Source organism: Lagenorhynchus albirostris, chromosome 8 (assembly GCF_949774975.1).
Source record: "Lagenorhynchus albirostris chromosome 8, mLagAlb1.1, whole genome shotgun sequence".
Taxonomy (NCBI): Eukaryota; Metazoa; Chordata; class Mammalia; order Artiodactyla; family Delphinidae; genus Lagenorhynchus; species Lagenorhynchus albirostris.
The window spans coordinates 103,970,583-103,986,509 of record NC_083102.1 but is presented as its reverse complement, the minus strand read 5'-3'; the positions used below and the strand labels follow the sequence as shown (position 1 = coordinate 103,986,509).

Genomic DNA, 15,927 nt, shown 5'->3' with positions numbered 1-15,927 from the left:
CCAGAAACAAACAGAAAACTACTGTATGATTCCCCTTATATGAGATATTTAGATAAAATCACAGAGATAGAAAGTAGAAGGGTAGATGCTAGGAGCTGTAGGGAAAAGAGCAACTTATTGTTTAGTAGAAACAGAATATCAGCTTCCCACAATGAAAGTGTTTTGGAGGTAAATGATGATAACAGTTAGACATGAATGTATTTAATGCCATGTAACTGTATACTTGAAATGGTTAAGATTAATTTTATGTATGTGTATTTTACCACACTAAGAAAATGGAAAAAAATTAAAAATAAATGATTTAAATCAGACTTCTCCTCAGAAGCCATGCAAGCAAGAGAACAGTGTGAATGATTTTAAACACAGTATTGAAAAAAAAAAAGTCACCAAACTAAAATACTGAATTCCGTGAAATTATTCTTCAAAACTGAAATAAAAACAAAGACTTTCTCAGAAAAACAAAAATTGAGAGAATCTGTCACCAGAAACCCAGACTTATAAGAAACATTAAAAGAAGTTCTTCATAAAGAAGGAAAACAATACGTGTCCACAACTTGGCTCTAAATAAAGGAAGGGCACTAGAGAAGGAATAAAAGAAGGTAATACTAAATCTGTTTTTCTTATTCTTAACTGATCTGACAATAGCTTGTTCAAAAGCTTATGGATGAGTAAAATAAATTACTGCAGTTTTATAAGGGAAGAGAGGGCAAATTTGGGAATTCTATTGTAAAGTACTTGTACTACCCATGAAATGGTACAGCATTATTTGAAAGTAGACTTGGATTAGTCATAAAAGTGTACTGCAAACTACAGGGCAAACACTTAAAGTAAAAAACAAATTATAATTGATATGTTAATAGAAACAAATTGAGTCATATAAATGCTTGATTAAAACCAGAGAAGGCAAAAAAGTGGAAGAGGAAAAAGAAACAAAGAAAAGGGGCAACAGAACAGTAACAAATATGGTAAATGTTAATCCAACTCCACCAATAATCATTTTTAAAGTCAACGGTTTAAATTCACCAATTAAAAAACAGAGACTGTCTGAATGAATTTTTTAAAGATCTAATTATATCTCATCTACAAGAGACCCACTTTAAACATAAAGATACTGATAGACTAAAAGTAAAGGGGTGGAGAAAATCACACCATACTAACGTGAATCAAAAGAAAGCCGGAAAAGCAATATTAACTTTAGACAAAAGACAAACATCTAGACAAAGAATAAAAGAGAAATTAAAGTAGAGGACATTACTATCTATCTTTCATAAATAAAAAGGATTGTAAGAATATTATATACAATAGTATGCTAAAAATTAGATAACTTACGTGAAATAGATGAAAATATAAATTATCTAAACTGACCCAAGAAGAAACACAAAGTATGAACAGTAATGTAACAAAGAGATCAAATCAGTAATCAATGATCTTCCAATAAAGAAAACCCTGGACCCAATGGCTTCAGTGATGAACTCTACCAAACATTAACTATTAAAAGAAATCTTTCTCCATCACTTTCAAAAGAATAGAAGAGGAAGGGACACTTCTTAAAACTCATTTCATGAAGCCAGTAGTATGCTGATACCAAGGGCAGACAATAACATCACAAGAAAAGAAAACTCTGGGCTAATATCAAGTTGAATGCAAATACTCTCAATAACAGAAGTACAAAATTATTCCAGCAGCATACTAAATATATATATATATACCCTGACCAAGTGGGATATATTGCAGGGGTGCAAGCGTGGTTCACCATGTGGAAATCAAAAATTACAATGCACAACATTCATAGAAGGGAAAAAAAAAAAACATGATCATCTCATTTGATACAAAAGAAACATTTGACAAAAGCTAACACCCTTTCATGATTAAAAAAAAAACACACTCAATAAACTAGGAATTGAAAGTAACTGCTTCACCCTGATAAAGAGCTTTTATGAAAAACCCACACAGCCAATATCAAATTCAATAGTGAAACACTTAAACTTTTCCCTTAGGATCAAGAACAATTCAAGGATGTCCACTTTTGCCATTTCTACTAAACAATATATTGACATTCTAGCAAGAGCAATTTGGCACAAAATAGATAGAGAAGAGATAAAAGTTATCCAAATTGGAAAGAAATAAGTAAAACTATTGTTATCCTTAGGTGACATAATCTTCCATATAGAAAATACTAAAAATTCCAAGCACCATAAAATAACTCTTAATTAATTAAACCAAGATGTAAGATACACAAAAAAATCAATGAATTTCTACATACTAGCGGTGAACAATGTGAAAAAGAAAATTATTGTACTTACAATAGCATCAAAAACAATAACATATGTAGTAATTACTTTATCAAGAGGTGTAAGACTTACACACTGAAAAGTATAAAGCACTGCTGATCGAGAAGTCTGCTGTGTTCTAAATATTTTATCCCCCCCCCCCAGTTCTTATGTTGAAATGCTAATGCCCAATGTGGTAGTATTAGGAGGTGGGGTCTTTAGGAAGTGCTTAGGTCGTGAGAATAGAGCCTTTATGAATGAGATTGGTGCTCTTACAAAAGAGGCTCCAGAGAAACCCCTAGCTGCTTCTGCTATGTGAGGACATAATGAAAAGTCTGTAACCCTTAAGAGGGCCCTCACCAGACATGGTGGCACTGTGACCTCAGAATTACAGCTTCCAGAAATGTGAGAAATAAATTTCCATTGTTTATAAGCTACCCAGTCTATGGTATTAGTTACAGCAGCCCAACAGACTAAGACAAAGTCCTAAATAAAGGGAGAGCTATCCTGTGTTCATGGGCTGGAAGACAATATTGTTCAGGAGGTAACATTAGAGACATTACAGATTCAATGCAAACCCCAATGGCCTTGTTCAACAGGAATGAAAAAGCAGGTGCAAAAAACATATGGGATTGCAACTGACTTCAAATAGCCGAAACAATGTTGAAAAGGGGAGAACAAAATTTAAGGACTCCCACTTCCCAATTTCAAATATTACTACAAACAAAGCTACTATCAAAACCTTGTGATCAAAACGTTGTGGACTACCATAAGAATAGGCATACAGAGCAATGAAATAGAATTAACAGCCCAGAAATAAATTCACATACCTGTGGCTAAGTAAGTTTCAAGAAGAGTACCATGACAATTCAAAGAGAAAAGAACAGTCTCTTCAAAATTGGTGTTGGGATAATCGTACATCCACATTCAAAAGTATGAAGTTGGATCCATATTTCACAGCATATACAAAAATTAACTCAAAATGAATCTGAGATCTAAATGTAGGTGGTAAACTTAAAAATTCTTAGAAAAAAGCAAAATGAGTACACATCAAGCAAAGAGATCTCAAATAAAAAATGTAACATTATACCTCAAGGAATAAGAAAAAGAAAATCATGCTAATCCCAACATTAGCAGAAGAAAGGAAATAATACATTAGAGCAGAAATAAATGAAATAGGAAAAAATAGAAATGGTTAACAAAACCAAAACTTGGTTTTTTGAAAAGATAAAACTGACAACCTTTAGCTATAATAAGAAAAAAAGAGGATCCAAATACATGAAATTATAAATTAAAGAAGAGACATTGCTCTGATACCCAGAAATACAAAGGAGCCAAAGAGACTACTATGAATAACTATACACCAAAAATTGGACAACTGAGAAGAAACTGATAAATTCCTAGAAACATGCAACCTACCAAGACTGGAATCATAAAGAAGTAGAAAATTTGAACAGATCAATAGTGACTAAGGAGATAGAATCATTAACCAAAAATTTCCCCCCAGCCCCACAAAAAAGCCCAGAACCAGATGGCTTCACTGATGAATTCTACCAAATATTTAAAGAACTAATGTGAATCTTTTTCAAACTTCAAAAAAACTGAAGAGGAGGTAACATGCTCAAACCATTTTACAAGGCCTGATACTAAAGCCAGATAAGGACACTAATCAAAAAGAAAACTATACGCCAATATTCTTGATGAATATAGATGGAAAAATCCTCAACAAAATACTGGCAAACCAAAATGAACAGCACATTAAAACTAACAAACAACATGAGTAAGCGGGATTCATCTCTGAGATGCAAGGATGGTTCAACATATGCAAATCAACAAATGTGATTTATCACATTAATAGAATGAAAAATAAAAACCACATGGTCATCTCAATGTATGCAAAAATGTATCTGACAAAATTCAACTTCCATTCAAAATAAAACTCTCAACAAATTAGGTACAGAATGAATCTACCTTAATATAATAATGGCCATGTATGACAAGTCCACAGCTAACATCATACTCAATATGAAAGGCTGAAAGATTTTCCTCTAAGATCAGGAACAAGGAAAGGATGCCCACTCTCACCACACCTATATAACATAGTACTGGAAGTCCTAGCCAGAGCAGTCCGGCAAAACAAAGAAATAAAAGACACCTGAATCAAACAAGGAGAAGTGAAACTATCTCTGTCTGCATATGACGTAATTTTACATAGAGAAAATCCTAAGGATTTCAGCAAAAAACTGTTAGACTTAATAAATGAATTTAGTTAAGTTTCAGGATACAAAGCAACATGCAAAAATTGGTATAATTTCTATATAATAACAAATTATCTGAAAAGAAATAAAGAAACAATCTTATTTACAGTACTATCAAAACCAAAAAAATACATAAGAGTAAATTTAAACAAGGAGGTAAAAGGTCTATACACTGAAAATTACAAGACAGTGATGAAAGAAACTGAAGAAGACACAAATAAATGGAGATGCCTCATGTTCATGAATTGAATGAAATTAATATTGCTAAAATATCCATAAAACCCAAAGTAACCTACAGATTCAACGTAATCTTTACTAAGATTCCAATGTATTTTTTACAGAAATAGAAAAAAAAATCCTAAAATTTGTATGGAATCACAAAAGACCCTGAATAAGTTATCAATGCAGTTCTAAGAAAAAACGAAGCTGGAAGTATCACACTTCTAATTTCAAATTATATTACAAAGGTATAGTAGTCAAAACAATATGGTACTGGCATAAAAACAAACACATAGTCCTATGGAATAGAACTGAAAATCCAGGAAATAAACCTATGCATGTAAGGTCAACTATATTTGACAAGAAAGCCAAGAATACTCAGTTGAGAACAGACAGTCTCTCCAATAAATGATACTGGGAAAACTGGACATTCACATGCAAAAGAATGAAACTAGACTCCTATCTCATGCCACACACAAAAATTAACTCAAAATGGATTAAAGACTTAAATGTAAAACTTAAACCATAAAAATCCTAGGAGAAAACACAGGGAAAAGCTGGTGCTGGCAATGACTTTATGACTATGACACCAAAGCACAAGCAATGAAAACAAAAGTAAACAAATGGGACTACATACAACTAAAAAAGCTTCTTCACAGCAAAAGAAACAATCAACAAACTGAAAAGACAACCTAGAGAATGGTATAAAATATTTGATAACCACATAAATTTGATAAGACAATAATATCCTAAATATATAAGGAACTCATACAATTCAAAAACAAAAAACAAATAGCCCAATTAAAAATTGAAAAGGACCTGAATAGACTTTTTTTTCTTAGAAAGTATTCAAATGGCCAACAGGTAAATGAAAAGGTGCTCAACGTCACAAATCATCACGAAATGAAAATCAAAACCATGAGATATCACCCACATCTGTTAGAATGATGATTATCCAAAAGACAAGACATAAGTGATAGCAAGGATGTGGAAAAGAGGTAACCTTTATGCACCTTTAGTGGGAATATGAATTGGTATAGCTACTATGGAAAATAGTAGGGAGGTTCCTCAAAAGGTAAAAACAAACAAACAAACAAACAATAGAACTACCATATGATCCAGCAATTCCACTTCTGGATATACATCTGAAGGAAATGAAATCACTATCTCTTAGAGATATCTGTACCCACGTGTTCAATGCGGCACCATTTACCATAGCTAAGACATAGAAACAACCTAAGTATCCATCAACAGATGAACAGATAAAGAAAATATGCTACACACACACACACACACACACACACACACACACACACAGGAATATTATTCAGCCATAAAAATGAAGGAGATTCTGCCATGTGTAACAACACAGATAAAACTTGAGGGCATTTTGTTAAGTGAAACAAGTCAGAGAAAGACAAATACTGTATGACCTTACTTATATGTGGAATCTACAAAAACTGAACTCAGAAAAAGAGAACAGATTGATGATTGCCAGGGGCATGGACTGGGGGTGAGGGAAATGAATGAAGGAAGACAAAGGGTACAAATAAATTCAGGATGTAACGCAGAGCTTGGTTAATATAGTTAATAATACTGTATTGTATATATCTGAAAGTTGCTAGAAGAGTAGATTTTAAAAGTTCTTACTGCAGAAATAAATAAATTGTAACTATGTGAGAAGATCTATGTGTTTAACCTTATTATGGTAAACATTTTGCAATATATAGATACATCAAATCCTTATGTTGTACACTTTGAACTAACATACTGTTATACGTCAATTATATATCAATAAAGCTAGGGAAAAAAATCAAAATTGGGCAAAGGACTTGAATGGACTTTTCTCCAAAAAAATATATGAATGGTCAATAAGCACATGAAAAGATGCTCAACATCATGAGTCATTAGAGAAATGCAAATTAAGCCCACAGTGAACTAATTTCTATTGAAAATCATCTCTTTCCTCTTATGGGTTCAAGTACACTTTCAGCTTTTCTCAAGACTATTAAATGCCTATTAATAGCACCTATTCAATACACCAGGTACAAAGACCCCATAACTCTCATGAATGCTAACAGTGGGTCTTTGATGAGCTAAAGAAAGACTCAGACTATCTTTCATAATTTGCCTCAGGGGCTGGAGAACAACTCTCAAAATTTTTTCTGGAGAAAAGAAGTAAGGAAGATAAAAGATAGTGAAAATGGGGTTGAACACCTCTTATTCTTTTCTCTGAAAGCTTCGCACCTCTCACTTGTATCTAAACATTCAATCCTAGATGGCCAAGAAAGAGAGAGGGAATATCAGAGAAATAGGTAAGTGTAAACAAACACTGACAGTAGAGGAATCAAGGACAGAGGGTAAAGGAGAAAGAAAGGAAACAGCAACATACCATTTGAGATGAAAAGTGGAGGGGGTCCTCTTGCTACTGGGACCCATTAAGAACACATGCATGGGTATTCCTAAATGCTCATTCATAAACGGGCCCTTTATAAATCTAAAGTCTTCAGATATTAAGTCCAATTCTTGGTTTTCCAGAATATACTGGGCTTTTGCTCTGCATTGTTAGGAAAAGCAACCTAAGCTGTTAGAACAGTCCCTCTGGTCTAAACTGTTAACCTAGCTTATTATATAATTACATGCTTTTACAAATTAAATCTTTGTAGCTAAATATCATGATAGATATTCCTCATACTAAATTCCATTCTATAGTAAATTATCATAGCAATGTTTAAGTTATTTGGGAACCCAAACTTTTCATTAAGTACATGAATCAGCAGAAATGTATTTGGGGGCTATAAGATCTAAGAAGTGAAAGTAAAGAATATGAAACATTCAGATCTATAGCATTTACATTCTAAAAATGCCACTAGTAACTCAGGTCTCTAAGATTAGTTTTGCAGTCTAACTTTGTTTTCTTTAAAGAATTGCATATACTTACCTGAAAATGTAAAAAACAATTCATTTTGCAAACCAGCTCTTTGCATTTTAACATGATGGCATTCAGACTTCAGTAAGAAAACTTGACATGAAAGGTCAAGAACCAATTTGCTTAAAATCTCAAGAAGTTTCTTCTCAAAAGAAACATTATAGATAGTATTGCAGGGAGCTGCATGGTATCGAGCTGTGAACTGGTAATAATAATGTGGCTCACGATAAGCTGCAAAAAATTAAACAGAGAACAATACAGTAATGGTTATTTAAGCAATTCAAATATATTTCAGCTATTCAAGAGAAATCATTATTTGGAATACATTTGACCCTTGAACAACGCGGGGTTAGGGTTAGGAACACCAACCACACCCCCAGTTGAAAATACATGTATAATTTATAGTCAGCCCTCCTCACCCATATTCCTCTGAATCCAGGGTTCTGCAATGTGTGGATCTGGATCGTGTGGTACTGCAGTATTTGCTACTGAAAACATCCATGTATAATGGACCCACACAGTTCAAACCCATGTTGTTCAAAGGTGAACTGTATATGTTTCTATATACAGCCATATATAAATATTTTTTTAATTTAACAAGCACTTATCTAGCAGCTACTAAGTGACAAATGCTGTTATAGGCACTTTAAAAATAGAAACTCATTTAAATCTCCTAAGATTATTAAAGATTGGTATAATCTTCACATCCAGCATGTATTGAGGGATACTATGTCACATGCCTAATGCCTGTGCTATCAAAACTGAGACTCTAGCTGAGGAGCCTAGCCCAGAGTCTGTGCCCTTAACCACCATGTCATGCTGCCTCAAACTCAGGTATGAGACTTCCCTAAGTTTAAATATTCATCTTAGGGGACGAGGGGAAGATGGCGGAAGAGTAAGATGCGGAGGTCAGCTTCCTCCCCACAGATACACCAGAAATACACCTACACGTGGAACAACTCCTGCAGAACACCTCCTGAACGCTGGCAGAAGGCCTCAGACCTCCCAAAAGGCAAGAAACTCCCTGCGTACCTGGGTAGGGCAAAAGAAAAAAGAAAAAACAGAGACAAAAGAATAGGGATGGAACCCGCACCAGTTGGAGGGAGCTGTGAAGGAGGAAAAGTTTCCACACACTAGGAAGCCCCTTCGTGGGTGGAGACTGCGGGTGGCGGAGGGGGAAAGCTTCGGAGCCGCGGGGGAGAGCGCAGCCACAGGGGTGTGGAGGGCAAAGTGGAGAGATTCCAGCACAGAGGATTGGTGCTGACCGGCACTCACCAGCCCGAGAGGCTTGTCTGCTCACCGCCAGGGCGGGCGGGGCTGGGAGCAGAGGCTGGGGCTTCAGTCTGAGCGCAGGGAGAGGACTGGGGTTGGTGGCATGAACACAGCCTGCAGGGGGTTAGTGCGCCACGGCTGGCCGGGAGGGAATCCGGGGAAAAGTCTGGACCTGCCGAAGAGGCAAGAGACTTTTCTTCCCTCTTTGTTTCCTGGTGCGCAAGGAGAGAGGATTAAGAGCGCTGCTTAAAGGAGCTCTAGAGACGGGCGCGAGCCGCGGCTAAAAGCGCGGACCCCAGAGACGGGCATGAGACGCTAAGGCTGCTGCTGCTGCCACCAAGAAGCCTGTGTGCGAGCACAGGTCACTCTCCACACCTCCCTTCCGGGGAGCCTGTGCACCCCGCCACTACCAGGGTCCCGGGATCCAGGGACAACTTCCCGGGGAGAATGTACAGCATGCTTCAGGCTGGTGCAACGTCACGCCGGCCTCTGACGCCACAGGCTCGTCCCACACTCCGTGCCCCTCCCTCCCCCCCGGCCTGAGTGAGCCTGAGCCCCCGAATCAGTGGCTCCTTTAACCCCATCCTGTCTGAGTGAAGAACAGATGCCCTCCAGCGACCTACACACAGAGGCGGGGCCAAATCCAAAGCTGAACCCCAGGAGCTGTGCAAAGAAGAGAAAGGGAAATCTCTCCCAGCAGCCTCAGAAGCAGTGGATTAAAGCTCCACAATCAACTGGATGTACCTGCATCTGTGCAATACCTGAATAGACAACGAATCATCCCAAATTGAGGAGGTGCACTGTGAGAGAAACATTTATGATTTTTTCCTGTTTTCCTCTTTTTGTGACTGTATGTGTATGCTTCTGTGTGAGATTTTGTCTGTATAGCTTTGCTTCCACCATTTGTCCTAGGGTTCTATCTGCCCGTTTTTTTTTTCTTAATAATTATTTTTTGTTTTAATAACTTCATTATATTTTATCTTACTTTATTTTATTTGACTCTATCTTCTTTCTTTCTTTCCTCCCTTCCCTCCTTCCTACCTTCCTCCCTCCCTCCTTTCTTTCTTTCTTTCTTTCTTTCTTACGACTTCTACTAATTCTTCTTTCTACTTTTTCTCCCTTTTATTCTGAGCTATGTGGATGAAAGGTGCTCGGTGTTGCGGACTCAGTGCTGTGCCTCTGAGGTGGGAGAGCCAACTTCAGGACACTGGTCCACAAGAGACCTCCCAGCTCCACATAATATAAAATGGCAAAAATCTCCCAGAGATCTCCATCTCAACACAGCACCCAGCTTCACTCAACGACCAGCAAGCTACAGTGCTGGACACCCTATGCAAAACAACTGGCAAGACAGGAACACAACGCCATCCGTTAGCAGAGAGGCTGCCTAAAATCATAATAAGTCCAAAGACACCCCAAAACACACCACCAGACGTGGACCTGCCAAGCAGAAAGACAAGATCCAGCCTCATCCACCAGAACACAGGCACTACTCCCCTCCACCAGGAAGCCTATATAACCCACTGAACCAACCTTAGCCACTGGGGAAAGACACCAAAACAACGGGAACTACGAACATGCAGCCTGAAAAAAGGAGAACCCAAACACAGTAAGATAAGCAAAATGAGAGACAAAAAAACACACAGCAGATGAAGGAGCAAGATAAAAACCCACCAGACCTAACAAATGAAGAGGAAATAGGCAGTCTACCTGAAAAAGAATTCAGAATAATGATAGTAAAGATGATCCAAAATCTTGGAAATAGAATAGACAAAATGCAAGAAACATTTAACAAAGACCTAGAAGAACTAAAGATGAAACAAACAACGATGAGTAACACAATTAATGAAATGAAAAATACTGTAGATGGGATCAATAGCAGAATAACTGAGGCAGAAGAACGGATAAGTGACCTGGAAGATAAAATAGTGGAAATAACTACTGCAGAGCAGAATAAAGAAAAAAGAATGAAAAGAACTGAGGACAGTCTCAGAGACCTCTGGGACAACATTAAATGCACCAACATTCGAATTATAGGGGTTCCAGAAGAAGAAGAGAAAAAGAAAGGGACTGAGAAAATATTTGAAGAGACTATAGCTGAAAACTTCCCTAATATGGGAAAGGAAATAGTTAATCAAGTCCAGGAAGCACAGAGAGACCCATACAGGATAAATCCAAGGAGAAATACGCCAAGACACATATTAATCAAACTGTCAAAAATTAAATACAAAGAAAACATATTAATAGAAGCAAAGGAAAAACAACAAATAACACACAAGGGAATCCCCATAAGTTTAACAGCTGATCTTTCAGCAGAAACTCTGTAAGCCAGAAGGGACTGGCAGGACATATTTAAAGTGAAGGAGAAAAACCTGCAACCAAGATGACTCTACCCAGCTAGGATCTCATTCAGACCGATGGAGAAATTACAACCTTTACAGACAAGCAAAAGCTAAGAGAGTGCAGCACCACCAAACCAGCTTTACAACAAATGCTAAAGGAACTTCTCTAGGCAGGAAACACAAGAGAAGGAAACGACCTACAATGACAAACCCAAAACAATTAAGAAAACAGGAATAGGAACATACATATCGATAATTACCTAAAATGTAAATGGACAAAATGCTCCCACCAAAAGACACAAATTGGCTGAATGGATACATAAACAAGACCCATATATATGCTGTCTACAAGAGACCTACTTCAGACTTAGAAACACATACAGACTGAAAGTAAGGGGATGGAAAAAGATATTCCATGTAAATGGAAACCAAAAGAAAGCTGGAGTAGCAATTCTCATATCAGACAAAATAGACTTTAAAATAAAGACTATTAGAAGAGACAAAGGACACTACATAATGGTCAAGGGATCAATCTAAGAAGAAGATATAACAATTGTAAATATTTATGCACCCAAAATAGGAGCACCTCAGTACATAAGGCAAATAATAACAGCCATAAAAGGGGTAATTGACAGTAACACATTCATAGTAGGGGACTTTTACACCCTACTTTCATCAATGGACAGATCATCCAAAATGCAAATAAATAAGGAAACACAAGCTTTAAATAATACATTAAACAGGATGGACTTAATTGATATTTATAGGACATTCCATCCAAAAACAACAGAATACACATTTTTCTCAAGTGTTCGTGGAACATTCTCCAGGATAGATCATATCTCAGGTCACAAATCAAGCCTTGGTAAATTTCAGAAAAATTAAATTGTATCAAGTATCTTTTCCGACCACAATGCTATGAGACTATATATCAATTAAAGGAAAAGGTCTGTAAAAAATACAAACACATGGAGGCTAAACAATACACTACTTAATAACGAAGTGATCACTGAAGAAATCAAAGAGGAAATCAAAAAATACGTACAAACAAATGACAATGGAGACACGACGAGCCAAAACCTATGGGATGCAGCAAAAGCAGTTCTAAGAGGGAAGTTTAGAGCACTACAATCCTACTTTAAGAAACAGGACACATCTCGAATAAACAACCTAACCTTGCACCTAAAGCAATTAGAGAAAGAAGAACAAAAAATATCCAACGTTAGCAGAAGGAAAGAAATCATAAAAATCAGATCAGAAATAAATGAAAAGGAAATGAAGGAAGCAATAGCAAAGATCAATAAAACTAAAAGCTGGTTCTTTGAGAAGATAAACAGAATTGATAAACCATTAGGCAGACTCATCAAGAAAAAAAGGGAGAAGACTCAAATCAATAGAATTAGAAATGAAAAAGGAGAAGTAACAACTGACACTGCAGAAATACAAAAGATCAGGAGAGATTACTACAAGCAACTCTATGCCAATAAAATGGACAACCTGGAAGAAATGGACAAATTCTTAGAAATGCACAACCTGCCAAGACTGAATCAGGAAGAAATAGAAAATATGAACAGACCAATCACAAGCACTGAAATTGAGACTGTGATTAAAAATCTTCCAACAAACAAAAGTCCAGGACCAGATGGCTTCACAGGCGAATTCTATCAAACATTTACAGAAGAGCTAACACCTATCCTTCTCAAACTCTTCCCAAATATAGCAGAGGGAGGAATACTCCCAAACTCATTCTACGAGGCCACCATCACCTTGATACCAAAATCAGACAAGGATGTCACAAAGAAAGAAAACTACAGGCTAATATCACTGATGAACATAGATGCAAAAATCTTCAACAAAATACTAGCAAACAGAATCCAACAGCACACTAAAAGGATCATACACCATGATCAAGTGGGTTTTATTCCAGAAATGCAAGGATTCTTCAATATACACAAATTAATCAATGTGATATACCATATTAACAAATTGAAGAAGAAAAGCCATATGATCATCTCAATAGATGCAGAGAAAGCTTTCGACAAAATTCAACACCCATTTATGACAAAAACCCTGCAGAAAGTAGGCACAGAGGGAACTTTCCTCAACATAATAAAGGCCATATATGACAAACCACAGCCAACATCGTCCTCATGGTGAAAAACTGAAAGTATTTCCACTAAGATCAGGAACAACACAAGGTTGCCCACTCTCACCACTATTATTCAACATAGTTTTGGAAGTTTTAGCCACAGCAATCAGAAGAAAGGAAATAAAAGGAATCCAAATCAGAAAAGAAGAAGTACAGCTGTCACTGTTTGCAGAAGGCATGGTACTATACATAGAGAATCCTAAAGATGCTACCAGAAAACTACTAGAGCTAAGCAATGTATCTGGTAAAGTAGCAGGATACAAAATTAATGCACAGAAATCTCTGGCATTCCTATACAATGATGATGAAAAATCTGAACGTGAAATCAAGAAAACACTCCCATTTACCACTGCAACAAAAACAATAAAATATCTAGGAATAAACCTACTTAAGGAGACAAAAGACCTGTATGCAGAAAACTATAAGACACTGATGAAAGAAATTAAAGATGATACAAATAGATAGAGAGATATACCATGTTCTTGGATTGGAAGAATCAACATTGTGAAAATGACTATACTACCCAAAGCAATCTACAGATTCAATGCAATCCCTATGAAACTACCACTGGCATTTTTCACGGAACTAGAACAAAAAATTTCACAATTTGTATGGAAACACAAAAGACCCAGAATATCCAAAGCAATCTTGAGAACAAAAAACGGAGCTGGAGGAATCAGGCTCTCTGACTTCAGACTATACTACAAAGCTACAGTAATCAAGACAGTATAGTACTGGCACAAAAACAGAAAGATAGATCAATGGAACAGGATAGAAAGCCCAGAGATAAACCCATGCATATATGGTCACCTTACCTTTGATAAAGGAGGCAGGAATGTACAGTGGAGAAAGGACAGCCTCTTCAATAAGTGGTGCTGGGAAAACTGGACAGGTACATGTAAAAGTATGAGATTAGATCACTCCCTAACACCATACATAAAAATAAGCTCAAAATGGATTACAGACCTAAATGTAAGACCAGAAACTATCAAACTCTTAGAGGAAAACATAGGCAGAACACTCTACGACATAAATAACAGCAAGATCCTTTTTGACCCACCTCCTAGAGAAATGGAAATAAAAACAAAAATAAACAAATGGGACCTAATGAAACTTCAAAGCTTTTGCACAGCAAAGGAAACCATAAATAAGACCAAAAGACAACCCTCAGAAAGGGAGAAAATATTTGCAAATGAAGCAACTGACAAAGGATTAATCTCCAAAATTTATAAGCAGCTCTTGCAGCTCAATAACAAAAAAACAAAGAACCTAATCCAAAAATGGGCCGAAGACCTAAACAGACATTTCTCCAAAGAAGATATACAGATTGCCAACAAACACATGAAAGAATGCTCAACATCATTAATCATTAGAGAAATTCAAATCAAAACTACAATGAGATGTCATCTCACACCAGTCAGAATGGCCATCATCAAAAAATCTAGAAACAATAAATGCTGGAGAGGGTGTGGAGAAAAGGGAACACTCTTGCACTGCTGGTGGGAATGTGAATTGGTACAGCCACTATGGAGAACAGTATGGCGGTTCCTTAAAAAAACTACAAACAGAACTACCATAGGACCCTGCAATCCCACTACTGGGCATATACTCTGAGAAAACCATAATTCAAAAAGAGTCATGTACCAAAATGTTCATTGCAGCTCTATTTACAATAGCCCGGAGATGGAAACAACCTAAGTGTCCATCATCGGATGCACGGATAAAGAAGATGTGGCACATATATACAATGGAATATTACTCAGCCATAAAAAGAAACAAAATTGAGCTATTTGTAATGAGGTGGATAGACCCAGAGTATATCATACAGAGTGAAGTAAGTCAGAAAGAGAAAGAGAAATACCGTATGCTAACACATATATATGGAATTAAAAAAAATGTCATGAAGAACCTAGGGGTAAGACAGGAATAAGGACACAGACCTACTAGAGAATGGACTTGAGGATATGGGGAGGGGGAAGGGTAAGCTGTGACAAAGCGAGAGAGCGGCATGGACATATATACACTACCAAACATAAGGTAGATAGCTAGTGGGAAGCAGCCGCATGGCACAGGGAGATCAGCTCTGTGCTTTGTGACCACCTGGAGGGGTGGGATAGGGAGGGTGAAAGGGAGGGAGACACAAGAGGGAAGAGATATGGGAACATATGTATATGTATAACTGATTCGCTTTGTTATAAAGCAGAAACTAACACACCACATTGTAAAGCAATTATACTCCAATAAAGATGTAAATAAATAAATAAATAAATATTCATCTTAGAAGAAAAGGGTGTCATATAATTGCCAACAATAGGCAAAAAAAAAAAAGTATGTTTCTAACTTATCTATAAGCTTTATTGAGTTCAATTGCAACACCTGAAACTGAGAATAGGGGTTTTTTTTTCTATCCGTTTCAAAATCTCACTGAAATGATACAAGAAATATAAAAATGATAAATCCACGGTACTAGAAATCAGAAAAGTTTACC

At 36.7% G+C, this 15,927-nt stretch overlaps 1 protein-coding gene across 1 annotated transcript in view; it reads right to left on the bottom strand.

Moving 5' to 3' along the window:
* ZPBP (zona pellucida binding protein) overlaps window positions 1-15,927 on the bottom strand; it is a 103,014-nt gene that overhangs the window by 55,308 nt on the left and 31,779 nt on the right. The window contains exon 5 of the mRNA XM_060156237.1: window positions 7,689-7,907. Coding sequence (XP_060012220.1) covers window positions 7,689-7,907 — 219 coding nt within the window. The remainder of the gene's footprint in view (window positions 1-7,688; window positions 7,908-15,927) is intronic.